This window comes from Mauremys mutica, chromosome 2, assembly GCF_020497125.1.
Source record: "Mauremys mutica isolate MM-2020 ecotype Southern chromosome 2, ASM2049712v1, whole genome shotgun sequence".
Classification (NCBI taxonomy): domain Eukaryota; kingdom Metazoa; phylum Chordata; order Testudines; family Geoemydidae; genus Mauremys; species Mauremys mutica.
This window is the reverse complement of record NC_059073.1, coordinates 99,368,848-99,396,243: the sequence shown is the minus strand read 5'-3', so window position 1 is coordinate 99,396,243 and position 27,396 is coordinate 99,368,848. Positions and strand designations below refer to the sequence as shown.

The 27,396-nt window shown below is 42.0% G+C and overlaps 1 protein-coding gene across 5 annotated transcripts in view; it reads left to right on the top strand.

Moving 5' to 3' along the window:
* Positions 1–27,396, top strand: part of RTTN (rotatin) — a 175,401-nt gene that overhangs the window by 65,200 nt on the left and 82,805 nt on the right. For 4 of the 5 annotated variants that reach the window (XM_045006473.1, XM_045006472.1, XM_045006475.1 and 1 more), the window contains 8 exons: positions 2,775–2,963; positions 5,515–5,754; positions 10,700–10,844; positions 12,112–12,266; positions 15,219–15,438; positions 16,959–17,087; positions 18,585–18,692; positions 25,508–25,666. In XM_045006473.1, the coding sequence (XP_044862408.1) occupies positions 2,775–2,963; positions 5,515–5,754; positions 10,700–10,844; positions 12,112–12,266; positions 15,219–15,438; positions 16,959–17,087; positions 18,585–18,692; positions 25,508–25,666 (1,345 nt within the window). The remainder of the gene's footprint in view (positions 1–2,774; positions 2,964–5,514; positions 5,755–10,699; positions 10,845–12,111; positions 12,267–15,218; positions 15,439–16,958; positions 17,088–18,584; positions 18,693–25,507; positions 25,667–27,396) is intronic. The other variant, XM_045006474.1, reaches the window with a different exon arrangement.

Sequence of the window (27,396 nt, the reverse complement as noted above, 5' to 3'; positions counted from 1 at the left end):
AGGACAAGGTACAGCTACATCCACATCCGGCGTTTCTCCCGAAGGTAGTGTCCGCCTTCCACACTAACCAGGATATCTTCCTGCCAGTTTTCTTTCCAAAGCCTCACACATCTCCAAGAGAGCAACGACTTCACTCCCTCGATGTTCGCAGAGCGTTGGCTTTCTGTGTTGATCGGACAAGACCGTTCCGCAAATCCCCGCAACTGTGGCAATTGCTGACCGGATGCGAGGTCTTCCTGTCTCATCGCAGCGAATCTCCTCGTGGCTCACAGAGTGCATTCGCACCTGCTATAACTTGGCTAATGTCCCCTTGGGCCATCTCACCGCCCACTCTACCAGGGCCCAGGCGTCCTCCGCTGCCTTTCTGGCGCAAGTACCCATACAAGAGATATGCAGAGCGGCGACCTGGTCATCCGTCCATACTTTCGCCTCACACTACGCCCTGGTCCAGCAGTCGAGAGGTGACGCAGCCTTTGGCTCGGCGGTCCTGCATACCGCCACGTCTCACTCCGACCCCACCGCCTAGGTAAGGCTTGGGATTCACCTAACTGGAATGGATATGAACAATCACTCGAAGAAGAAAAAACGGTTACTTACCTTTGTAACTGTTGTTCTTTGAGATGTGTTGCTCACATCCATTCCAGACCCACCCTCCTTCCCCACTGTCGGAGTAGCCGGCAAGAAGAAACTGAGGGTTGGGTGGGTCGGCTGAGGTATATATGCGGTGCCATTATGGCGCCACTCCAGGGGGCGCTCAGTCGACCCACTGGGGTTGCTAGGGTAAAAGTCTTCCGACGAAAGTGCACGCGGCGCGCGCACACACCTAACTGGAATGGATATGAGCAACACATCTCGAAGAACAACAGTTACAAAGGTAAGTAACCGTTTTTTTTTTGCATAATAGTTAGCAGTCAGAGCAAATCAGTTGTTAGGCAATATCCTTAACTTTGTTACTACTGTAATAATATATAACACTATTAAAACTAAAAGAATTTTAAAGATCTAACCTATTTTTCATAAGGGCCAGATCCTAAAGGGAGTTGTAAACACGTGAAAGTCCCCCTAAAATCAGCACGAGGCTTGAACTATTCATAGATTTTGTTGTTTTCTCAGCCTGGATAACAAAAATATACCGCTCAGTTTCACTTTGATTAATAATCACTTTCTAATGAATTTCAAGTTCTCATGCACCAGAATATTATTAGTGTTTAGATTGCTAACACTTAAAGGGATATTTGTTTTAATAAAAAAAAAAACCAACAAAAAAACACCAACTTTATATTTGAATAACCCCCACTCCCACCATGAGGTTGACAAAGTTGCCTTTGTTTACATAACCTAGATTTTGGGCTATGGTTGGCCTTTGCATCACTTTAAAAGGAGTCTATCTGAAAAAGTGACTAAAATGACATTTTTGGTATTCCATACTTTTTGCCCTGCTCTGGTTTCCATATCAGATTTGCTCAGCGTAAAGCTTATAATTTTTTCCCCCATTTAAACTTTTCAGTTCAGGCTAATAAGGTTTTGAAAGGTTTCAGAGTAGCAGCCTTGTTAGTCTGTATCCGCAAAAAGAACAGGAGTACTTGTGGCACCTTAGAGACTAACAAATTTATTTGAGCATAAGCTTTCGTGGGCTACAGCCCACTTCATCGGACACATAGAATGGAACATATAGTGAGGAGATGTATATGTTCCATTCTATGCGTCTGAAGTGGGCTGTAGCCCATGAAAGCTTATGCTTAAATAAATTTGTTAGTCTCTAAGGTGCCACAAGTACTCCTGTTCTTTTTAAGGTTTTGAAAGTATCAGTGAGCCCTGAAGTTAATGGAGTTGTGACTCAGGGATTAGTTTGAACTACAGATCTGTTGTTGATGAAGCTGTGTGAGATTGAGAAACTCCAGCTTGGCTATCAGAGGTCAGGGTGAATATTGGGCCTATCAGTTTTAAAACAAAACAAAACAAAAAACCTTCCAAACTGAGTACATTTACATGGAAATCAATAAGTAATAGGAAACCTCACAATACATGTGTAGTCCTTGCATGCTTTAAATGTTTTCATTCTGAGCATCTTCGTGGTTTTCTCTTTTGGTGGTGGGGCGGGGAGTTGGATTGTGATTGAAGTGTTTTCCCTTCAGTTATTCTTTTGTTTCTACCCAGAGGCTCCAGTTTTGAGTCTTGCATTGTCTAATATTTTGACCATGTTGATATCGTCTTGTTGACTGTCATGCTGGTAGAAAATGTTCAGAAACAGACATACTGAAAAAGAGGTTATAGATGGAAATAAAACAAATGCCTTTTAGTGAACTTGCATTTCTGTAGTGGCAGGAGTAGTAGTAAATGAGAAGCTAAATTTCTAATTGTTTTAGCAACCTAATTCTATGGTGTTCCTATATGCCAGCCCAGACAGCAGACTATATTTCCTAGCCAAAGGAGATGGAAACAAAGTATAGTTCTTCACTTGTTTATCTCTCTCTTACACATAGGTGGTGGTGGTAAGAAAATCCTTTTTAAGCTCTGTATTCAGTGTTTTGGAAGGAAAAAAATGGGCTTCTTCATAGTTGAGTAATCTTTCTTCACACACAGAATCCTTTAGTCTGGGAACTTGTAGCTTCCAGACTAGAGGATGCTTTTGTGAAGGGAAGGACATATTTGTGTTCTGTGTTCTTAAATAGTAAATGTGACTTTTTTTTCTACCCCCACAGACTTTCAAAAAACCTTGTTGAAAGATTGAATGTCATGTTATAACTGAATATTTCAATACAATTTCTCTAAAGGTATCACCTCCCAATCAGAGTCACTGCTCATCATGCAGTTAGTCCTAACTCTGTTGTTTTGCTGTTATCTTCTGACTGCTTGACCTCGAAGCCTGTGTCTGACATGCTTAAGATGGCTTGGAATCTGTCATGGTATCACGGGATTGATAAATTATTGCAACTGGTGAACTATGAAACAGAAGCACAAGCGTAAGTCATGATATCTTTATATTGAATCATAATATAATTGAAGTAGCCTTCCTTCAAGGTTAAATACCCTTTGACTTTATATTGCATTGTAATCCAAACTCTTTATGGTTCAAAATTGCTATAATTTTAAGTGGTAAAGGATCACATAGCAGCTGGTTGTGAAAAATGCTGTCAGGGGCTGCAAGTTTATCTGAATTGCAGCTCTGTGATAAATCTAGAGCCTGCTCCTACTCCCATTTATATAGATTGAAAAACAAACTCCCTTTGATTACAATGTGAGCAGGGTTAAGCCATAAAGATAAGTGTTTCTGAACATGAGGCCGCTCATCTTGGTTTTAGGGAGTGCTATATCCTGCTGAAGTAAACACTTGACTTAAATTCTTCATCTACTGTTCGTTTGTTTGGGATGGAATTTCCTTAAAACTGTTAATTTATATACATGAAGGACCATACTGGTCTGACAAGAAATTAGCCTTCATATCACTTTAATTATATTTAACATAATTTTTAAAAGTGCTTAAATTTGCTATATTTTGGAGTATTTTGCAGAGCTTAAATATTCTACAAGTTTGCTCTGCTCAAAGGGCATTTGATTTATTTAGTAGGACTGAATTATCTGCTTACGTATCTGTGGTGCTTCCCAGGGTTACCCAAGGCTGTGAGGCATCTTGCTACCACCTGCCCTTAGCGTGAGGCGGCCTTGTCTGTACCTGCTGTGGATCAGTTCCTTGACTCCGCCAGCCTTTGGCAAAACAAACACTACCTTTTCAGGCCTTGCTCTCACTGTACAGGTTAGCAATAGGCACGCACCAACCCGCAAGTCTTCCAAGCATCCCTCTGGAGTGGCCAGCCCATGAGCTGTTGAAAACTTTGAGGACTCTGATACTTTAGTCACAAAGGACTAGTACATACTAGCTTACTAGTTTTAATTCAGGATTACCAGTCTTCTTAACACATTGCACTGAGATATATATTTATACTGAAAACAAGAATAAGTTTATTATCAAAGAACAGAGATTCAAATGATAATAAGAACATTGGGAACAAATGGTTACATATAAAATAAAATCATAACATGCTTTCTGGAACCCAAATTTAACTAATACATTATCTTCCTGTGTAAAGAAGTTTCTTACCCAGAGTTCTTCTCAGCATTTTCACCAAGCTTGACTGAGATCCATTTTTCCATGAAGCAAACTCACTATCATCTTAATTCCTTGGGGAAGGGTGAAATCTCATCTCCTCTCTGCTGCTTTTATGCAGCTCCTGAATATGGTCCCTTACCGCAGGAGGTCCCCTGTTCAGATGCTTATGTTGGGGTTCCTTTGTTTTTGTAAATCCTTGGGCCTGCACTTGACCCAGACAGCAAACAGAGCCTGTCTCCAAGTATGTACATTTATTTTATGGTGATTGAGTTGGCCCAGAAGCATAAAATACGCAAAGATCTGCCAGAGAGAGAAGTGTTTACTACCCCCTTCCTGCCTAGAATCTGTTTATCACCTTCCGGTGACCTGTCTTAACTTGCATCTTTTCAGTATACATACCTAGTTCCTTATGCGTTATCTACACATACGTCACAGGGTGTGGTTGTATATTTTAAATAGTTCTTCCAGTTCCTGTTCATCTCAACAATGACTTAACAATGAAGTAACTTGTCTAGGATAAGATACTTTTCTGTCTTATTATCCATCTATGAACATTGCAGAATTTTTTTAACTAAAGGAGAGGGGGGAAAGGAAGGAACAGAGCTGACCAAACCGAGGCTTTTCCAAAGGTGCATTTATATTGAAACTCGTTAGAGGGGGCATAATGAAGTGGCATTGTGCATGTTGATAATGCCAGACGTCATTGCTATTGAATGTCTTGTGAGCAGTAGATTGTATGTGAGAGGGTTTTGGTTTCAGTTCATCTCTCAGATGTCCACATCATGAAAATCACTACCAAAAATAGAATTAATTTGATACATCTATCTGCAAATTCAGCAGAGAAGCCAGTGATTTTCATGAGGGGTGAAACTGGGGTATTGTATAAAGCTACCTCAACTCAGTAGATTGGCTGGACAAGCAGAGGAACTGATGATGAGTTGTGGACTTCATTAGAATGGGGACGGAGCTATCCTTTGGAAGTTTCATCTATTTTAGGACTTTTGAAGGCACGGAGCCACTAACAACAACATCATCTTTATGGCAGGACAGTCATATTTATGGTGACTTTCCATAGGCAAATGCACACTGATCTGTGCACATTTTCTAGTATACTTTGTTGAAAATAAGAGTATTCTCATAGAAGTGATTACCAACATTAGTATCGTGAAGACGTAAGTACCATAATTATGCCCAATAGCTTCCTAATACAAACCAACCTTTAAAAACAAGCCAGCTCAGGGTTAATTTTTTTTTTAAAGACATGATTGATCAAAACGAATACCTAAGAGGTTCACAATTAATTTCCTCATTAGAACAAGAAAAATGGAGAAATCAGTGGCTATTAAAATCATTTTAAAAGATGCAGGCTATTAACTGTCATTCTATGCCTTTTATTTCTTTTTCAGATTTTTAGACACATTAAAGCTATCCTCAGAGGACATTCTTACGTTGAAGATAACACACACAACCAGTGGACTGCAGGATTGTCTTAATGCAGTAATTCAGGCCGTGTCCCACAGGGAAGTTAGAGCTGCTGTGACTAGGATGAGTTTTTATGTTCTAAATGACAAGCTGGCTTTAAAATTTAGCACTGGCTCTTGCAGGACCACTTCGAAGGGCGTGGCTTGGCAAACAGCATTCAACAGGTAAGCATAAGTGAAAAGTGTAGTCACCTAGTTACAAAGCAGTGTATCAAGGTATATAGGTATATTACATTAAAAGTTCTGACATTAAAAGAATGTTATTTTGTTTGCAAAGTCAAGCACTTGCAAACTAGGACACTCCAGATTTATAGATGTCCAGACAACTTTAATTTCGTCCCCTTTTGTGCCTAGTATGTGCACTGAATGAAGCTTGGGGATGTCTCGTTATTGTTTTAGGGTATGGAGACAAATTAATAGGAAATTCACATTGCTACTACCATGGCCAACAGCCACTCTCAATACCATACCATGCCATCTGTACTTCTGGGCTGCTGCTGGCGGCAGCTCTGCCTTCAGAGCTGGGCGGCTGGAGAGTGGCGGCTGTTGGCCAGGTGTCCATCTGTGAAGGCAGTGCCCTGCCAGCAACAACACATAAGTAAGGATAGCAACACCCTACCATGCCTTACTTCTGTACTGCTGCCTGCAGAGCTGGGCCCTCAGTCAGCAGCCTCCACTCTCTGGCTGCCCAGCACCATAGAAGTAAGGGTGGCATGGTATGGTATTGCTACCCTTACTTCTGCACTGCTGCTGGCGGGGCTCTGCCTTCACAGCTGGGTGCCTGGCCAACAGCCACCACTCTCCAGCTGCCCAATTCTGAAGGCAGCACATAAGTAAGGGTGGCAATACAATGATCCCCCTAAAATAATCTTGTAAAATAATCCCTGCAACTCCCTGAAGGGTCAGGACCCCCAATTTGAGAAACACTGGTCTCCCCCATGAAATCTATACAGTATAAGGTAAATGCACATAAAAGACCAGATTTCAAGGTCTGTTATGCGTTTTTCATGGCCGTGAATTTGGGAGGGCCGTACTTATTTCCATATTTCCATATTTCAAGGTCACAGACGTTTCTTCCGTTTCACAGTGGGTGGATGCCATTTTCAATTTACGGCGCTGCCCTTTGGCCTCTCATCGGCCCTGAGTGGCTGCTGACTTGAGACATTGAGGGATCTTGGTTTTCCTGTATCTCGACGACTGGCTTATCAAGGACAGGTCTCGGGAGCAAGTGCAGAAGAGCCTCGATCTGGTGCGTTCTAAATGCCGTGACCTGGGCCTGTTAATAAACGAGAAAAAAATCCACCTTAACGCCGGTTCACCGAATAGAGTTCATTGGGGCACTGCTCAACTACATGTGAGCCAGAGCCTTCCTTTCGGAAGCACGTGTTCAGGCCGTGTCAAACCTTATATCCCATGTAAAGAACCACCCTCTCACCATGGCTCACACCTGCTTGCTGCTGTTGGGCCACATGGCCACGTGTACATATGTGGTCAGCCATGCTCGGCTCCATCTCTGGCCTTTGCAAACGTGGCTGGCGTCGGTCTATATCCCCAACAAGCACGACCTCCACTGGGTAGTTAGGGTGCCGGACCACATCAGATCCTCCCTGGATTGGTGGTTGGACCCTGGCTCAGTGTTGGAGGGAGTTCCCTTTGCGACCCTATCCCTGTCGCTAACCGTGGTCTCCGATGCTTTGGACCTGGGCTGGAGACCCCACCTGGGTGAGCTAAGCACCCAGGGCCGCTGGTTGCAGAACAATCTGGTCCTCCACCTCAATGTCAGAGAGCTCAGAGGGGTTCGCCTGCCCTGCCAGGCTTTCTTGCCCCACTTGAAGGGCAAGGTGGTGCAGATCCTGACAGACAATACTGCTGCAATGTGGGTGGTGCCAGGTCTTCTGCTCTTTGTCAACAAGCTCTCCGCCTTTGGGATTTTTGTGTGTGGCATGCCATTCTTCTGATAGCCGTGCACCTGACCAGAACAAGGAATGTCTCAGCAGATCACCTCAGCAGGACTTTCTCATCTTGCCATGAGTGGTTGCTCCATCCAGAGGTGGTCAGCATAATCTTCCAGAAGTGGGGGACTCCCCAGGTCAATCTTTTTCACATCCAGGCAGAACAGAAAATGCCACATGTTCTGTTTGATCCTGGGGATGGACAGGGGCTCCCTATCAGATGCCTTTCTCATTCTGTGGTGGGGGGCGCTGATATATGCCTTCCCGCCAGTGCCATTGATTAAGAAGGTCCTTGTGAAGATCAAGCAAAACAGAGCAAGAATTATCCTAATAGCCCCTGCATGGCCTCGCCAGCATTGGTTCAACATGTTGCTGAGCCTTTCAGTAGCTGCCCTGCTGTAACTGCCCCTCTGGCTGGATTGCTGTCCCAGAACCACAGCAGCCTTTTGCACCCGAACCTGGTGGTGCTGCACTTGACGGCTTGACTATTGCATGGCTAAGTGCAGACAAATGGGCATGCTCGCCCCATGTTCAGCAGGTCTTGCTGGGTAGCAGGAAACCCTCCAGCAGAGCAACTTACCTGGCTAAATGGAAAAGGTTCACGTGCTGGGCCTCAGGACGGCATATCCAGGATGAGCAGGCCCCGCTGCAGGAGATTCTGGATTATCAGCGGCACCTCAAACTCCAAGGTTTGTCCCTGTCATCGATCAAGGTGTACCTGACCGCTATCTTGACTTTCCATCCTCCGTTCCAAGGCAAGTTGATCTTCGCTCATGCCATGATGGCCTGGTTTTTGAAAGGTCTGGAGCATCTCTACCCGCACATCCGGGATCCCGTCCCTCTCTGGGATCTGAATCTCATGCTGTCGAGGCTCATGGGGCCTCCCTTTGAGCCTCTGGCTTCTTGCTGTCTCCTGTTTCTCTCGAGGAACGTCGGCCTGCAGGGTGTCCGAGATCAGGGCGCTTACTTCGGAGCTGCCCAATGCGGTCTTGTACACGGTATGGTCAGCTATGCTCAGCTCCATCTCTGGCCTTTGCAAGCGTGGCTGGCATTGGTCTATATCCCCAACAGGCACGACCTACACTGGGTAGTCAGGGTGCCGGACCACATCAGATGCTCCCTGGACTGCGCCTAACCTTTCTGCCCAAGGTCATTTCCCAGTTTCATCCTGGCCAGGACATATACTTAACCGTATTCTTTCCAAAGCCTCATGCATCAGATGAGGAGCGCACGCTACACACCTTGGATGTTAGGAGGGCGCTGGCACAAGCGTTGTCAGCGGCCTTCCTGGCACAGGTACCAAGAGATCTGTAGGGCCGCTCCCTGGTTATCTGTCCACACATTCGTGTCTCATTATGTGCTTATCCAGCAAGCTCAAGACGACACTGGCATTGACAGAGCAGTGCTGCAAGCTGCAAGACTGTGAACTCTGACCCCACCTCCATTGATGCTGCTTGTGAGTCACCTAGAATGGAATCAACATGAGCAAGCATTCGAAGAAAAAATGGTTACCTACCTTTCATAACTGTTGTTCTTTGACATACGTTGCTTATGTCCATTCCATAACCTGCCCCATCTGCCCAGAGTTGCTGGCAAGAAGGAACTGAGAGGCCATAGGGCTGGTGGTGCCTGATATACCAACCCTTGAGTGCCGCAATCGTGTGGGCACCACAGCCGGCCCTGTGGATACCGCTAAGGCAAAAATCTCCGACTACCATGCACGTGGGCGTGCACACACCTAGAATGGAATGGACATGACCAACACATCTCAACGAGCAACAGTTTTCTCGACTATGTATAACACACATGCTCCCCATCACGCATCATCAACAGTATTTGAACCCATAGCCTTCATGACTGCAGCACAGATTGCTGCTACTTGAACTACAGGATTAAGTACATTAGCTGTATCCTAGTCCAGAAGAAGACAGGATGGGCTGCTGGCACCATGTGCTGGGTCCAGAATACGGTTGAGGAGAGCCCAGATAGCTCTCTTCCCAACCCAGTCATGGGGGAGGCTCCTGCCCTATGAGAATGGACTGCTGGGGCCATATGTTGGTCCAAGAGGGTTACAAGTGGAGCCCATCTCAGTAGTTTCTCTCCCTGGGAGTTGAGGAGGAAGGCAATGGCTCCAGGGAAAGCTTGGCTTATCTCTCTTTCTTGGCTCCCTGCATGCAGAAGTTGAAGAAGCTCTTGTCCTATGTGCTTTGGGCATGGTGGGGAGATGGGATGGGACTCTGGAGCTGAGAATGGGCGAAGTAGGTAGGAGGGATTGTGGGGGGAAAGCCTGGCTTTCCCCCTTCTCTTCCCCGATCCCTTTCCACATAGCAGCAACTCTGGCAGCTCACAGGTGTATCTGTGATATTGCTAATGCTACTGTGGCAGATTTAGCCAGTCTTGGAATTTTCATAATTTTGGCACACTGCCAAAATTTTCTGACAACTACAAGTGAGATGGAAAATGACGATTTGAACACTTTAGAACTGAGCTAAATCTGAATGGAATTGCCTGGAACAAAGAAAAAGCACTTCTCTGTGAGAGGATTTCCCCTGTTGAATAGCAGAGGCCTGCTACAAACAATGGAAATGTGATAGCTTCTTATGGAAAAGGTCAAAAATCTTACATAATGGAAAATGTTAAGCAACCTAAATAGAGGTTGTTACCAGCTGCCCCTATAATATTGAGTATCTAAGCTTTAAGATGTATAGAATACTTGGAGTTTTCCTAATAAACTTTTCTCTACAGAATAAAGTGACAAGAAAAGATCCTCTGTTTTCAGTATTTTAAAAAAAGATATATTAAAAAGGAATTTACTTTTTAGTTGCCAAGTATATATAACTTAAACTTAGAAAAGGAGCAAAATCTAAAAAATAAATATGACTAAAACAACTGAATTGAAAAGGTGAATTGTAAAAATGAAGGCAGCTAATTCAGCTCTTTCCCCTTGTAGTTAGTTTTGGTAGTATATTTAAGTGTTAATAGCTCTTTCCTTGTCTTTACTTCTGTTCATATCTCTAAATTTAATACTTACTACAGAGAAGTCCATAGTGTTGCTATATTAATGGATATTTCATATCATGTTGGAATTTCAGATCTCAAGTCATGTGCTTCAGATATGAAAGTGAAATCTATAGTTATGCTGTTTGTTTGTACCAAAGGTTTCTGCAAGTACTTCCAGCTTCTACAGAAGATGAGAAGCTTCTGGCTGATGTCTTAAGTTTTCTAAACAAGTTGCTTAGGGAACAGAAGAAGAGTTTGGAAGCAGAACATCTAAAATGGATTCTGGAGGTACTGCTTAAACATGTAAGAATATACCTAGGGGAAAATATAAATTGCAGACTTCACAAAGTGATATAACTGCAAACCATCCACAAATAAAGCCTTTAAAATGTATCTTGATTTTGTTGTTATTGTTTGCTTTTGGTTAAAGCATTCCTGGTAGAAAACAGCTAAGCAGTTTCTGCTGCTTTAAAGAAAATCATATTGTTTTTACAAAATCAAGAACTACAATTAAATTTATCATTAGTAGTGATAGGTTACCTTGTAGTCTGTATCACAACTTTTAATATTTTGATGATTTAACATCAAACAATTGTAAAAGGTTTTGCTTTTTTGTTGTTGTGTGAATGACTTTTCTGATGGCAAGTGTTGCTTTTGCCAGATGATACTATTGGGTTTCTACTCATATACTTCTATGATTTCAGTGTTACGCTTATGGCTATGTAGTAATGATACTACTTAAATGGTGGTAATACATTCTCTATTTGGACTGGATGCTGATTGTCTGTAGCTTGTAAATAAAACTTCTTTTGAAGTGATACTGTGAAAAACTGATAGTAAAATACTATTAACCAAGGATGAAGTCTGCAGTACTTTTAGGTGCTTGAGCTCATAAGGTACCAGTTGCTTTATTTTCTAAACTACATGGGCCTAAAAGAAGGATAATTTATTTGGTTTTCTACCTTGGAAGAGATCCTGCATAGGGCATATCATCTGCTTTTTAAAGAGTACAAATGAAATGTAATCTAAGCATAAAAGTAAGTATTCAGCATCCAGCAGCTCCCATTGCTCTCATTTATTATGAAAATCTGACTACTTATGGAAATCGGATCATTCCATCTTCTTTAAATGAGAGCCTAAGCACTGTTGGAAAGATAGCCCATTAAATATAAAATATATTAACAACTAAAAGCCATCAGATTGAGTGTTTCAGGAAATGTAGTCAAACAGGAGGATATAATTTGAACTAATATCTCAATTGCATGTGTGTATTTTTCACATGCCTTTTGGAATCTCAGGGAAATAATTCATCTGACATTTGCATTATCTTGAATACCACTGATTCATAATGCAGTTTACTATGACTTAATGATCAGAATTTTTCTTGTGTACTGCTTAGTAGACTGGCAGACCTAACAGAAAATTATACATTTCAGGTTTTTAAAAGAAGTATTAATTAGTGAAATTATTAAACTACATTTTAACTTATAACAAGTGGACCAAAAAAAAATCTCAGTAGACAGGGTATTAGGATAGGAATTGAAGATTTTAATAATATTTCCCTCTTTAGAATTCAAGCTCACTGTTAGACCTTCTGGTCCGACCTGAATCCCAGGAGCAGGATGAAACAGATGACATACAAACTGCTGTCAGGCAACAACTGCAGAAAGAACTGATTGGTCTCTTTAACATGTTGCTACTCTGCTTCACATCAGTTACTAACAGGTACAGTATAAGAGGATAGTATAATCATCTGTCCACATGATTCAGGGTTCAAGTATATGGTTGCTGAAATATTGTACCTCAGTAATATAAGTCTTTGGTGGCACAATAGAAAAAGATTGTAACTACATAGTTCCCATATATTTTTTTAAAATACCCTCTCCCCACTGTATACATGATCATACTGTATGAACATGAACAAACTTATTTAGTCAATTCAGTTTTCATTTGGATCCAAAAGATCAGACTATGGCCATGCTATAAATTGGGCTACTGCTTAGACCTGGTTTATTGCTAAGTGTGAGCCTCTGAAAGAATTGATGATACATTTGCACATATTCAGTTCACAACATCTGTCACCTTGGACAGATGTGATTATTGACAGAGTCACTTGTGAGTTCAGATTGGTAAAAGCTATGACATTTAGTTTAATTATTTTAAAATAAAATAACAGCAGTTGTTCCGGCCCTGACCAAGCAGCAAGCCAGCCCAGCACAAGGGACCATGCAAGTGTAAGAGATTACATTGCCTTCGGATACCCTGGATACCTTCAAGGCTGCTAGAGGGCTTATCGAAATGACAGCCCCGCTACCCCCGGTCCAGGCCTGTGTGCCAGTACCATCCAAGGGCAAATCGGCAATGTTCGGACTGTCAGCCCCCAGACCAGCATCTCCATGCTGCTCGGAGTCCCGGCACCGTTCCGAGTTCCAGCGCCGTCCTAGGTACCAGTCTGACTCACGGCACCAGTCAGATTCGTGGCGCTGGTCCTACAGTCCCAACCCTCAGAGCTATTCCTGCTTGAGGTCACTGTTGACTGCTGGAACATGGTCCCGCTCGAGGTCCAGGTCACGCTCAGCGACTTCGCGGCACCGTTCGGACCGACACCGTACAGAACACCAACCCCCACGTCAACTGTTGCTACGTCACCGGCTCACGGCCTGACACCGATCTGCTTCGCGGCACTGCTCTCCAGCGCGGCACCAGTCACCGGAGCGCTACTGCCCCTCTTTGTGGCACTGCTCTACCACACGTCACCATCCCTCATCGCGGCACCGTTCTCCACCGCGGCACCACTCTTCACTATGGCACCAGTCATGGTCACGAGCAACCTCATGACGCTGATCTCCGCATGACCTGCGGCTGCCAAAGGACTCGGTGCCCCCTTCTGTCCATTCTCGCACTGCTCCTCCTTGGCTGTTGTGATCTCAGTCAGGTCGGGGAGAGCTTCAGGGGTTTCAGACATTCCCCGGTTGGGCCCAGGAAGCCTCGGTCAAGACCCCCCCAGCGCCCAACTGGCAGCCCCAATGGCAATTTTGGACTCCCTGGGCAGCGTCTGCTCCCCCATCTTCCTGTGGAGCCCCCCCCCGGTTGCCTGACCATTGTCACGCTTGGACATGCGACCTCCCAAGGCGACCCTCAGCCGTCCCCCTCCGGACCTGGACCCGGACCCAGACCAACCCGCTGAGTCAGCACCCGTGACTTCCGGTGGAGTCGTCTTCATCCTCCTGTGATGAGGCTGTGACTGGCATGTCCATGTCTGGCCCACCTCCGATGGACTTTAGAGTCCTACAAGTATTGCTTAGGCACGTGGCCCTTAATATGATACAATCCTTCCTTGCCCTAGGGGCAGTGGAGGAAATGGCTCAGGAGCTCAGGGACAAGGGTTTCTACTCCCGCTATTTCCTTGTCCCCAAGGCAAAGGGAGGCCTAAGACCCATTCTGGACCTCAGGGAGCTCAACAAGCACATAGTCAACCTGAAGTTCCGTATAGTCTCCTTAGCCACTATCATTCCCTCTTTGGATCTGGGAAACTGGTATGCCGCCCTCGATATGAAAGACGCATACTTTCACGTTTCAATTACCCTGTCTCACAGACGTTTCCTCCGTTTCATGGTGAGCAAGATGCACTGTCAATTCACAGCCCTCCCATTCGGCTTGTGCACAGCCCCTCATGTCTTTACTAAGTGCATGGCGGTCATGGCAGTTTTCCTTTGCCGGCATCATGTGCACATCTTCCCGTACTTCAATGACTGGCTCATATGGGGCCAGTCTCACCAATAAATCCGGTCTCAAGTACAATTGGTCACGGACACGTTCAGTCGCTTGGGCATCATGCTGAATGTAAGCAAGTCTGTCCTCTCCCCTACTCAAACAATAGAGTTCATCGGGGCAGTCCTGGACGCAAACCAAGCGAGGGCCTTCCTCCCGGAGACCCGACACCTGGCTATAGCATGCATAATTACCAGCCTCTGCAAGTTTCCCACCACCACAGTAAGGCAGTATCTCAGGTTGCTGGGTCACATGGCATCTTGTACCTACATGGTGCAACACGGCAGGCCTCTGCAGACGTGGTTGGCGTCAGCCTATCAACCGTGACATGACAGCCTAGAAATGGTTCTCACGGTCCCAAAGCGCACACTCAACTCCCTGCGCAGGTGGCTGGATCCTCGTATGGTGGGTGCCGGGGTCCCGTTCCATCCCCCTCAACCCACCTTGACTCTGGTTACAGATGCGTCTGCCCTGGGATCGGGGAGTCCGCTTTGGGAGCTTGACAACGTTTATGGCACAAAAGCGAGCTGTCGCACATCAGTATCAAAGAGCTCAGGGTGATTCGCCTTGCGTTCCCTCCCTCCCAGGATTCTGGAATTTTCTTTCCCTCTCTTTGGTGTGTTTCCTAGTATATTACAGGGTTCTTTCTGTATTCATCCATTTTTTTTTATTTGAGCGAGTGTTCCTAAATTTTTCAAAATGAAATTTGGGGCTTTCAGAACTGAAAAACACTTGAAGCTGCAAATGTCAAACTTTGTCCTGCTTTACCATATACAAGAGATTTGGATACCTAGACTTATAGAACTACAGGTACAATAAGATGCCATTGGTATCCAATAAAATAATACCGATTAAGTTAATTTTTATACATCCATCTGATACATTTGCCTTTTGTATTTGGAACAGAAAAGGCTTGGAACTTACTGATTGTTTCCGAACACAGCTGGCTCTGAAACTGCTACAGTGTTTACGGGTAACAGATGCGCCCCACTTTTATGGATTGCCTTCTTTGGAGAGAACGTTACGAGGAATGGTCCATGTCACTGGACACCCAGGCTGGAGTTCATACTCAGCGACAGCTGAGCCATTCACAATTTGTATGAAATATTTGACAGGTCTTCTTGAGGTAAGTAACTTACGTTATCACTTGTATTTTGGTGGTTGCAATCATAAAACAAGGTACATATTACTCTTGTCTGTTTTGTTAAATGAAATATGATTGGGAAATTTTACTTGGTAATCTTGTAGCACAATGATTTCAGTGAAAATGGAACAGTGAATGAATTCTGGGTGTGTGTCCACCATGCAAGTTGCAGGAAAGGAGTATCAAATAAAAAAATATTTAATTTCACCAGTTAAAAATAAAAAAAACCAAACTTATGAGTGGTGGAGTGAAGCAGATCCATTTTGTCCAGTTTGAAATTGTATATTTCAATGTCTTTGTGTTTGGTTAGTTCGCCATATTTGATCCACTACTGGACCTTTTAAGAAGGCCTTATGAGGTGTACATGTTGAGTATCACCACTGCATTTTTAAGTGAGCTGCTAAGTTATTCATGCATGAAGGTGAAGTGTGGTCTTCCTCTTTTGTGCACTTTCATCTTTACCCTGTTTAAATGAAATTAATGACAAAATTCCTTTGACATAATTATGTAGGGTTGATTCCTTTATGAGCTTAGTAAAAGTCTATGCAAAATATAATGTGCATATATAATTTTCAAAGAATCTAATTGGTGAACTCAAAATTAATTTAATCCCAAACAACTCAAGTCTATGCCAAATGAGGACTATTTTCATGCCAAATACATCGCTAACCCGATATAACACGACCCGATATAACACAGGTTCGCATATAGCATGGTAACTGCTCTCGCAGCAGCTGGAACCCTGGGCCCTTTAAAACGTCGCCTGAGCCCTGCTGCTGCTACCCACAGGGCTCCGGCAGCGGGGCTCGGGTGGCAATTTAAAGCGCTTGGGGTTCCGGCTGCTGCGGGGAGCCCTGGGCCCTATAAATCACCGCTGGAGCCCTGCCGCCGCTACCCTGGAGCTGCAGCAGTGGGGCTTGGCCGGCGATTTAAAGGGCCCGGGCTCCCCACAGAACCAAGATAGCCATAAATAATTTCTTCATAATATTGGAAAGCTGGCTATCCAACGGACAATTATGAAGAGCTACAAAATATTTTAATAGACTGCCATAACTGAAAAGTGTGTGTGTCTTTATCAGCCATGCAAAAGATGCTTTGTTTTTAAGTTATCCAAAGGGGGTGTTTTAATACAAAATAGTACCTTGGGACATAAGGTTTGTGGCAAGCTGGATATGTGAATTAGTCAAGGCTAAAAATGGAACATGTTTAGCTAAACAATACATTGTAATCCCAGACATACTAATACAAGACTCTGAACAAAAACACCTGATCATGAATAACTGTCACAACCACAAAAAGATCCATTAGGTCCCTGGCTCACAGACAAATGAAGGACACTGCAGACCTGAATGAGAGCCAAGAGATGAGCCGGCTGCTATTTACCCTTAATCATGATTTATATTAACTGAAGTCTGCAGGACTATTTGTATTTATCTATGTATTCCTCATAGTAAAGCCACCATGAAATTATGTTTTTACTTTTATTTTTTATTTTATTACAGGTCATCTCATCTTTTTATGTTGAATGGGGAGGAAATGCTATGTCCTTCATGGGCAAAGGTGTCACAAAGAGCACAGTACTTTGCTTGCTTCACTTGTCCCATGAAATGATGGCTCAAGCCAAAAATAGGGTGAGAGCAGTAAAAGCTGCCCTTAGTTTTTCATCTGTGTGATTTAAGCATTGACACATTGTTACTGACAGAGTTCAAACCGACAGTCTAGTTTTGCTTGACTTTAGAGAGCAGAAAATAGAATTTTAACTGATGTTTTCCTTGGAAATGTGATGCTTTAAATTACTGAATTTGAATACTAGAGAATGCTAATATCACTATTTTAAGTGTACCACATATTCTAGCTAAAGTCCAATTCTGCTAACCTTACTTACTGAGCAGTATCACTCTTAAAGTAGTCCTCCTGATTTAAGAGGAGCTACTTGCAGAATGAGGTACTACTCAAAGGCAAGGATGGAAAATCAGGGCTAATAGTATGGTATTTACTTCTAAAATAATTTTGTAATAAGTATAGTTTCTTCAAGAATATTTTAAATGAAGTTACTTCTGGTATTTGGAAACAGTACGGTTGAATAAAAATACCTTGATTTTCCCAACAGTTCTGGAAATGAAGGTTCTTTTAACAGAATGCTGCACAATATTAAAACTTGCTTATGGTAGTGTTGATGTACAAGATGCTGATTCAAGAAAGTCGAAACATATTCTTAACGTTAAATGTGTGAGTGAGTCCTATTAAAGTTAAGACTGTGCTTAAGCTTTGTGGTGTTCTGGACCATTGAGGTTCTGGACTCTTCTATTAAATGTCTTAAGTCTTTGTGCAGATGTAGATAATCTATAAAGTTGCTTAGGTGCTTATGTGAAAAATTAAACTGGCTAAAATACCTACTAATGAGTATGGTTTGATTTTGTTTAATTAAATCCTCATAATGTAGCCCCTAAATGTGCTTGTGACCATATTCTGTAAATTGCATTTTTTTAGGGTAAAGAGTAAGGTGGAAGTCATGGTCCTGAGCTTAAACTGGATAAAAGCAAAGCCAGAATTTTACTATAATTAATTTTGGAAGACTAAAATCCAGAATAGGAATGCTCTCTGTTACGAATGAAAAAAATTGAATTCAGGATGTTCACACTGGGTTCAGATAGCAGATGTTTTTAATTCTGCTACCCTTACTCATGTTACACAGTATTTTACTCTGGAAATAGCCCCAATAAAATAAAGGGCCTCCTGGTGAAGTAAAGTACTACACAGTTCAAGGATAGTAAAGTTAGGGTCTTAGATAGCATTTCTCACTTGTGCAGGTAATAGACAGAATTAAGTATTTATTTCTCAGCATTTATTTTTCTTTGCTAATTTAGAAACCATTATACCATATTAAGACAGTCTTGTCTTACAGACAAGTAAATTTTTCGTTTTAATTTTGTTTATAATGCAAAAAGTGTTTTATATCACACAGTAATATTGTTAAGTTTTACATTTTGCCTCTAGAATCTTTGCCAAACAATATTAGTGCTTTGTACTGAAATAAAGAAAAAAATAGTTTATAGAGTGGAGGGCAGAGTTTATTTGAACAGTTACTGTCTGAAACAAAACCTTTTTTTTTTTTTTTTTCTGATCAGGACTGGGTGTCTCTCTGGTTCTTGCCTTACGATAAAAGTGAAGAACAAGTTCCTTCTCGGCTTGGGCTGGCATGGCTAGTTCCATTATGGGTAGATAGAGATCCTGAGGTTAGTGTACTCTGGCATAAAACTGATGCTCCAAGTTTAAGAAACAAATGTATTACAAATCTAAAAATTATGTTTAATATTGAGACTTCACTAACTTGTCATAATTTTAAATGTGTGTTTTTAAAAAAGTATTCTAAAGAGTAATCACTGTTAGTATTTTTCATTCAACGCATCTTAAAATGAATCCCTATCCTCTAGAGCTGTCAAGCGATCAAAAAAAACTAATCACGATTTAAAAAATTAATCATGTGATTAATCCCACTGTTAATAATAGAATACCATTTATTTAAATAATTTTGGATGTTTTCTGCATTTTCACATTATTGATTTCAATTACTACACAGAATACGAAGTGTACAGTGCTCACTTTATATTTATTTTTATTACAAATATTTGCACTGTAAAAAACAAAAGAAAATAGTATATTTCAATTCACCTAATACAAGTACTGTACTGCAATCTCTTTATAATTACAATTGAACTTACAAATGTAGAATTATGTACAAAAAAAACTGCATTCAAAAATAAAACAATGTAAAACTTTAGAACCTACAAGTCCACTCAGTCCTACTTCAACCAATCACTCAGACAAACAGGTTTGGTTACAATTTGCAGGAGATAATGCTGCCCACATCTTGTTTATAATGTCACCTGAAAGTGAGAACAGGCATTCGCCTGGCACTGTTGTAGCCAGCATTGCAAGATATTTGTGTCGGATACACTAAAGATTCGTATGTCCCTTCATGCTTCAACCACCATTCCAGAAGATGTGCGTCCATGCTGATGATGGGTTCTGCTCGATAATGATCCAAAGCAGAGTGGACCGATGCATGTTTATTTTCATCATCTGAGTCACATGCCATCAGCAGAAGGTTGATTTTCTTTTTTGGTGGTTCGGGTTCTGTAGTTTCTGCATTGGAGTGTTGTTCTTTTAAGACTTCTGAAAGCATTCTCCACACCTCGTCCCTCTCAGATTTTGGAAGGCACTTCAGATTCTTAACCCTTGGGTCGAGTGCTGTATCTATCCTTAGAAATCTAACATTGGTACTGTCATAAATAAACAGATCAGGGTTAAGGTCTCTTTTACCTGGAAAGGGTTAACAAGCTCAGTAACCTGAGAAACACCTGACCAGAGGACCAATCAAGGGACAGGATAATTTCAAATCTCTGTGGAGGGAAGCCTTTGTGTTCTTTGTTTGCTCTGTGTTCTCTCTTTGGATCTAAGAGAGGCCAGACATGTCTCCAAGTTCTCCTGGAGTAGTTCCTACTATCCAATAGTGAGTATTAATTAGAAAGGCGGATTAGTCTTATTATTTGATTTCGACATTTGCAATTGTGTGTTTTGCTATAGAATTTCTTTAATTCTGTACTGTTATTGCTTTTACTGAGAAAGAAAGGAGGGGGGATTCTCTCCAGAGATTGATAAGTTTAGACCCTGTGTATTGTTCCATCTTGGTATTACAGAGACAGTTTACTTTTTTTTTGTTCTTTTAATAAATTCTTTTCTTTTCTTTGGACTTGGTTAATTCCTTCTCTTGTGGAAATTCAGGGGAAGGGGAGGGGGGAAGAGTGAGTTCCTCCTGGGCTTGATTCAAGGAGTTTGAATCAAGGTATCTCTCTCCAGGACTAGGGAAGGGGAGGGTGAGGTAAGTCCCTCTTTGTGTTGAGTCAAGGATTTGACTCGTGTGTATCTCTCCGGAGTAGGCTAGGAGAGAGGGAGGGGGGAAGTGGGCTGCTTCCCTTTGTGTTGAGATTCAGGGAGATTGAATCTGGGTTTCCCAGGGAAAGTTTGGGGGAACAGGCAGTGTGTTACTCACTTAAAACGTAACTGGTGGCAGCGAGAACCGGATTTTAGTTTAGAGGAGTCCATGCAGGTCCCCGTCTTGTGAACGCTAAAGTTCAAAATGGGGAATAAACCTATGACGTATCTTCTTTGTGTTTTGTCAAATCTGCTGTGACTGTGTTCTTAAAACAAACATGTGCTGGATCATAATCTGAGACTGCTATAACATGAATTATATGGCAGAATGCAGGCAAAAAAGAACAGGACACGTACAGTTCTCCCCCAAGGAGTTCAGTCACAAATTTAATTAACACTTTTTTTTTATGAGCATCATCAGCATGGAAGCATGTCCTCTGGAATGGTGGCCAAAGCATGAAGGGGCATACAAATGTTTAGCTTCTCTGGCATGTAAATACCTTGCAATGCTGGCTACAAAAGTGTCAAGCGAACGCCTGTTCTCACTTTCAGGTGATATTGTACATAAGAAGCAGTCAGCAGTATCTCCCGTAAATATAAACAAACTTGTTTGTCTTAGCAATTGGCTGAAAAAGAAGTAGGACTGAGTGGACTTGTGGGCTCTAAAGTTTTACATTGTTTTGTTTTTGAGTGCAGTTATGTAACAAAAAAAATCTACATGTGCAAGTTGCACTTTCACGATAAAGATTGCACTAAAGTACTTGTATAAGGTGAATTGAAAAATATTTCTTTTGTTTGTCATTTTTATAGTGCAAATATTTGTAATAAAAATAATATAAAGTGAGCACTATACACTTTGTATTCTGTGTTTTAATAGAAATCAATATATTGAAAATATGGAAAAACATCCAAAAATATTTAATAAATTGCAATTGGTATTCTATTTTTTAACAGTGCGATTAACTGAGATTAATCGACAGCCCTACTATCCTCATTTCCCTGTCTCCCCTCACCTTCCATTCTTTTCTTGATAATCCAGGATAGTTGTTCCTGGGGCCTTAGCATGGAAGAGATTTGTTTGCATTAGTTTAACTAGGCAGAAAACATTTTGAAATGATCTTTTAAAAAGTTGTTTGCAGTGCTGTTGTAGTGTGCTGTTGTAGTGTATTGGTCCCAGGATATTAGAGAGACAAGGTGGATGAGGTAATATCCTCTATTGGATCATCTTCTGCTCGTGAAAGAGACAAGCTGTCAAGCTTACACAGAGCTCTGCTTCAAGTCTGGGAATGGTACTCAAGGCATGACTACACTTGCAGATATAGAGCGCTTTGAGTTAAACCAGCCTTCGTAGAGCGCAGTAGGGAAAGCACTGCAGTCTGTCCACACTGACAGCTTCAAGCGCACTGGTGTGGCCACATTTGCGGCACTTGCATTGGCATTGAGAGCAGTGCATTTTGGGCAGCTATCCCAGCATGCAAGTGACTGCAACGTGCTTTTCAAATGGGAAGGGTGGGGTGGAGTGTGACAGGGAATGTGTTGTGTGTATGTGGAGGGAGAGAGTGAGTTTTTTGGGGGTCTGAGAGCATGTCAGCATGCTGTCTTGTAAGTTCAGACAGCAGCAGACCCCCACCTCTCTCTCTCTCTCTCACACAGCATTCCACACTAATGGTTGCTTTGTCTCGGGGAAGATAAGCAGCTGGATGTCAGAAATGGAGCTTTCAAAGGGCCTATCCGCATTCCTGCTGAGATTCAAAACAAAGACAAGAATGGCCACTTGACTTAAGGGGATTATGGGATGTTACCGGAGGCCAATCAGAGCGCAGTAATGCAACACCCCATTCACACTGGTGCCACAGCACTCCAGTGGGGGCACAGCAAACATTATTCCACTCGCCGAGGTGGAGTACCAGCAGTGCTGTAGCCGTGGAGTCAGAGAACTCTACATGCCTTGCCAATGTGGACTGGTAGTGAGCTAGTGTGCCTGAGGCTCCTTTGTTGCTCTGTAACTCGCAAGTGTAGCCCGTCCCTCAATGTCACCGCTAAATACAAGAGTGGAACCAATAAGGAATTAACATATGTTGCAAGAGACCATTTGAAGTGGTCAATTAACTTCTGGAGTCGTAGGACAGAGTTGCAGATTGTTGTAATGCGCCATAAATCCAGTCTTTATTAAGACCATGATTTTTGGTGTCTGTGTTTTTGGAGTTATGAATTTAAGTTCCCAGGCTTGTGTTTTGAAGGTGTGCAGGTTTCCTTTGAGAACAAGGACTGAGAGGTCAGATATGGAGTGGAAAGTGTTCTTCCCAGGTGATATGGTGTTTTTGCCTTTTATCATTTTCCTGTGTGAGTGATTGTCGTTTCACCCACATAGTTGTTGGGCCAGTTAGTGCACTGGATGAGGTACACCACATGTTCTGATAAGCATGTGTAGGACTCATGGATCTTGAAAGATGTGTTGGAGGTGTATTGATCATTGTAGCATGAGAGATGATATGTCTGCAAGTTTTGCGTCTGTTTTTATGGCAGGATCTGATGCCACCTTGAGTTGGTGAATCCTGAGCTGCGGGGAGCTTGCTTCTGATGTTGAGTTTGTAGAGAGTGTTTGAAGGCCAGAAGAGAGGATTGGGAAAGATTTCTTTCAGAATGTGGTATCCATCAAGTATGGGTTGTAATTGTTTAATGATAATCCATATGGGCTTCAGGGTGGGATGTTCAGTCAGAAGTTTTTTGTTTCTTTTGTTTTTCCTTTGTTGAAATAGGTTCTCTCAGGGTTTTAGAACAGTGTTCCTGCTCTGCTCCAGTTCCAGGCAAAAACCTGCAGCTCTACTGCTCCGGGCTCCAGCTCCGGGCTCTGCTCCAAAGCCCTGGGTTCTTTCAGAGTGTTTGGATGGCCCGTTCCATGATGGTGTCCTTGTTTAGTGAAGGCAGTTTTAAATGTGTTAAGTTGTGTATCCTGGGTTTTCTTCTTGGAGCATATTTCTGAAGTATGTGAGTGCCTGACTAGATAACTAATTTCTTGGGGTAGTTACTAAATCTGTTAAGGTAAGAGGGGTGATCCATGAGTTTCTTCATATACTTCCATTGTTGAAGCTGATCATGGTGTCCAGGAAGTTCATGTCGGTGTGGGACTGTTCTAGAGAGAGTTTGATGGATGAGTGGTGGTGGTTGAAGTTGTGGTGGAAATCTATGAGGGAGTTTAGGATGTCTTCTCAGAGGATGCCAATATCATTGATCTGTCTCCAGTATATCATTGGTTTTGTGGTGCATTTGACCAGATATTCTTCCTCACGGTGGCCCATTGGGAAGTCATCCTAGTACCCCGGGCTGATTTAAAAAAAACCAAAACACTGTGTCCCCTGTGGGCAAACACTTCTTACAAAATAATCACTACATATCGGTCTTTGTCTTCAAAGGAAACCGGCACTACACCTTCGTAAGACAAGACTGGGAACTTAAACTGATAACTCTGCTAGACATCAAAAATCATGGACTTAATAAAGACTGGATTTATGGCATGTTACAACAGTCTGCAACCCACTGACCTTCCTTTGTCCAGCTACTGTAGAGGTGTTAGAGACCATTCAATGGGCAGTTACGATATGAGTTAACTTCTTATCGGTTCCACCTTTGTATTTAGCTATGACATTGATTACCTTCCCCAGACCTGAGGAAAAGCTCTCATAAGCTTGAAAGCTTCTCTCTTTCATCAACAGAAGTTGGTCCAATAAAAGATATTACCTCACCCACCTTGTCGCTACTTAAAAAAAAGTTCCTATTAACATGACTTTCACAAAAATTTAAAGCAAATATGCTCAGACTCAAACTATCAAGAACATTTTATTTAAAACTAGTTATCTGGAACTTTACATATACAATTCCAGAATAGGCTCACTCTGTAAAGTAACTAGATAATGCCATCTCCTTACTCATCATATCTGCTTTCTGTGTGTATTCAGTCCTATTGCCTTATTTTAGCAACAATCTTTGGTTTGATCTTTAGTGGCAGTTAGATGACACTATGATGGTGGGCACCAGAGATGAATCTAAATAGAAAATTTTGGGCTTGCTGCCTTTTTTTCACAAAATGTTATGACCATATTGACGAGAGGACTATCTGAGGGAGTATTTTGTATTTTACAGTTTTGGTAACAAAGTGTTCATGAACAACTCACTATCCATATTTAGTCAGGGATACAGTCATAGTAACCTACTTACAAAAACAGTGTATAAACAGCTTTGATTAGAAAGGTGTCAAGACTAGTTTCAAAACAGGCGCCATTTACAATTAAAAAGAATATTCAGGTGTTCTTCTTTCATGACATTTTTAAGATGTTTGTAGGCTTCATATAAGGCATCTGCATCCATTTTCCTACTGAGCAGTTAATATTAAATGGTGAATGCTATACTATTTTGTTTATACTTGTTAATGAAAATATATATACAGTAAAATGCTTCTTTTATATAGTGCAGGGATCGGCAACCTTTGGCACACGGCTCGCCAGGGTAAGCACCCTGGTGGGCCGGGCCGACTTGTTTACCTGCCACGTCTGCCGGTTCGGCCGATCGCGGCTCCCACTGGCTGCAGTTTGCCGTCCCAGGCCAATGTGGGCGGCGGGAAGCGGCGCGGGCCGAGGGATGTGCTGGCCATCACTTCTTGCCGCCCCCATTGGCCTGGAGCGGTGAACCACAACCAGTGGGAGCCACGATCGGCCAAACCTGCGGATGCGGCAGGTAAACAAACCAGCCTGGCCCACCAGGGTGCTTACCCTGGTGAGCTGTGTGCCGAAGGTTGCTGATCCCTGATATAGTGTTGCAAAAATAGAGGTGTGCACAACCCTGAGACCACTTAAAGATGTTCACATATGTTTTCAGCTTTCTAGACATGCCTGATCTGTTTGTTAGATGGTGAGAATTATCTCATCCAAATACTGAAAGCTATAATGTTAGTCTTTTATATGCTCTTCTATGATAATACAAGTCATTCATTAGTAGTTGTTCAAGAGAATTTAGAGATAATGAAGACTGCATGCTTTATTATAAAGGTTTCAGAATGAACTATGAAATATTAACATTTCATACAATGAAATGCAGCTTCTTTCTTGCTAAAATGTTCCAGGTAAGGTTCACCTCCCTTGGAATCGGATCAGCTCTTACATCTCTTGAATTAGGATGCATTGCTTTAGCAGACAGCTGTCAGAACATTTCAGGAGGGTTATGGGGAACAGTGATAAACATTCTTCTGGACCAATCGGAATGTAGCATGGTACGCAGAGAGGTATGTCTTTGTCCTCCTATTGTCCATGAATACACATTTCTCTTATGAATGTATCTTCAAGGGAAAAAATAGTACAAGATGCTTCCTTTGTAAGCTGTTACTGAGAGGAAAGCTTCCAAGACTTTATCTCAGGTGGCTCAACATTCCTGCAGCCTTGTAAGTTAAATGCTAGCTAATAAAAATACATCTTTTTCTTGTCTTGTCTTGTCTTAGCATTGTCTTGTCTTAGCATTTGCTTGAAAAGCACCAGGGACATGACTACTAATGTAAAGCAGAAGTAATTTGTTTTAGTGATATGCTAGTCTCAGTGGGCTCATAAAAATAATGAGTTGCATACAAAGATATTGTCTGCCGTTACTTTCTTTAACCTTATAAGAACAATCTCTAGCCATTCTTGCTATACATTTTTATAGCATCTTGAAGTCTAGACTGCAAATGGTTTAAAGTTCATTTTGATGTGGTATGTAATGCAGAGGCTTTTCTTATCTGCTTTTCTCCGTGTTAAAAGAACTTAAAGGTTGGGTTCACTTTATGCTCATTACTTAACTTTGCACATTAAACTGTGTATTTTTCTTTTATTAGACAGAAAAGTGTATCAAAATATTTATTAGTAATAAGTGACATACGTGCTACAGATTATAAATTAGAATCTTAATCCTCTGCAGTTAGAGACCACTTTCACATTAGTAGCTAACACCACAGCACTGTGTAAAATAAGCTATTACATTATACGTACAATTTGTATTTATTATCCAGTAGCTGCTTACTTAATTTAAATAGTTTAAAAAAGGACTCTAGAGGTATGTCTTTTCACATGTTATTCAATGTGTTGTTTGTAAGCAACAAAAACTGCAAGGTGATGACTAGTAGTTTGTCTATTGCTTGCTAAGAACACCATGATACTCAAATATAAAGCACAAAGTTGTGTACGCTTTCAAAACCAGTGTACGCTACTGGTCTCTGTTGCAACTTCTGTTAAATTCTGGAAGAAGCTCAAATTCTATTTATACGTTGATACTTTAAGGTTGATGCACAATTCATGGAGAAGCATCCGAGGTATATTTTGCCCAGCGTAACAAGTATATGTAATACAAGAAGCAATGAAGCATCTCACCTTAAATAGAAAATTCTTATTTCTTGTTTGTTGATAAACCATTCCCAGGATACCTCTCATGGACTGGGAGAAAGCCTTATAAACAGTTCAGCAATTGACCTCTCGGAGTGCATCCCTAGACAGGTGTTTGTCCAACCTGTTCTTAAAAACATCCATTGATGAGGATTCCACAGCCTCCCTTGGAAGCCTGTTCCAGGACTTAACTTTCTAATTATAAGGGTAGTTTTCCCTAATATCTAACCTAAATCTCCCTTGCTGCAGATTAAGCCCATTATTTCTTGTCCTATCTTTTAGTGGATATGGAGGACAATGGATCACCATCCTCTTTATAACAACCTTTAACATATTTGAAGACTGTTATAAGGTTCTCCTCCCCCTTCAGTCTTCTTTTCTCAAGACTAAGCATGCCTAGTTTAACCTTCCCTCAGAGGCCATGTTTTCTAAACCTCTTATAATTTTTGTTGCTCTCCCATGGACTCTATCTCCAAATTCTCCACATCATTTTTAAAGTGTAAAGGCCAAAACTGGACATAGTACTGCAGCTGAGGCCTCCCCACTGCTAAGTAGAGAGGACAGTTACCTCCTGGATATTATGCACAACACTGCTGTTAATATA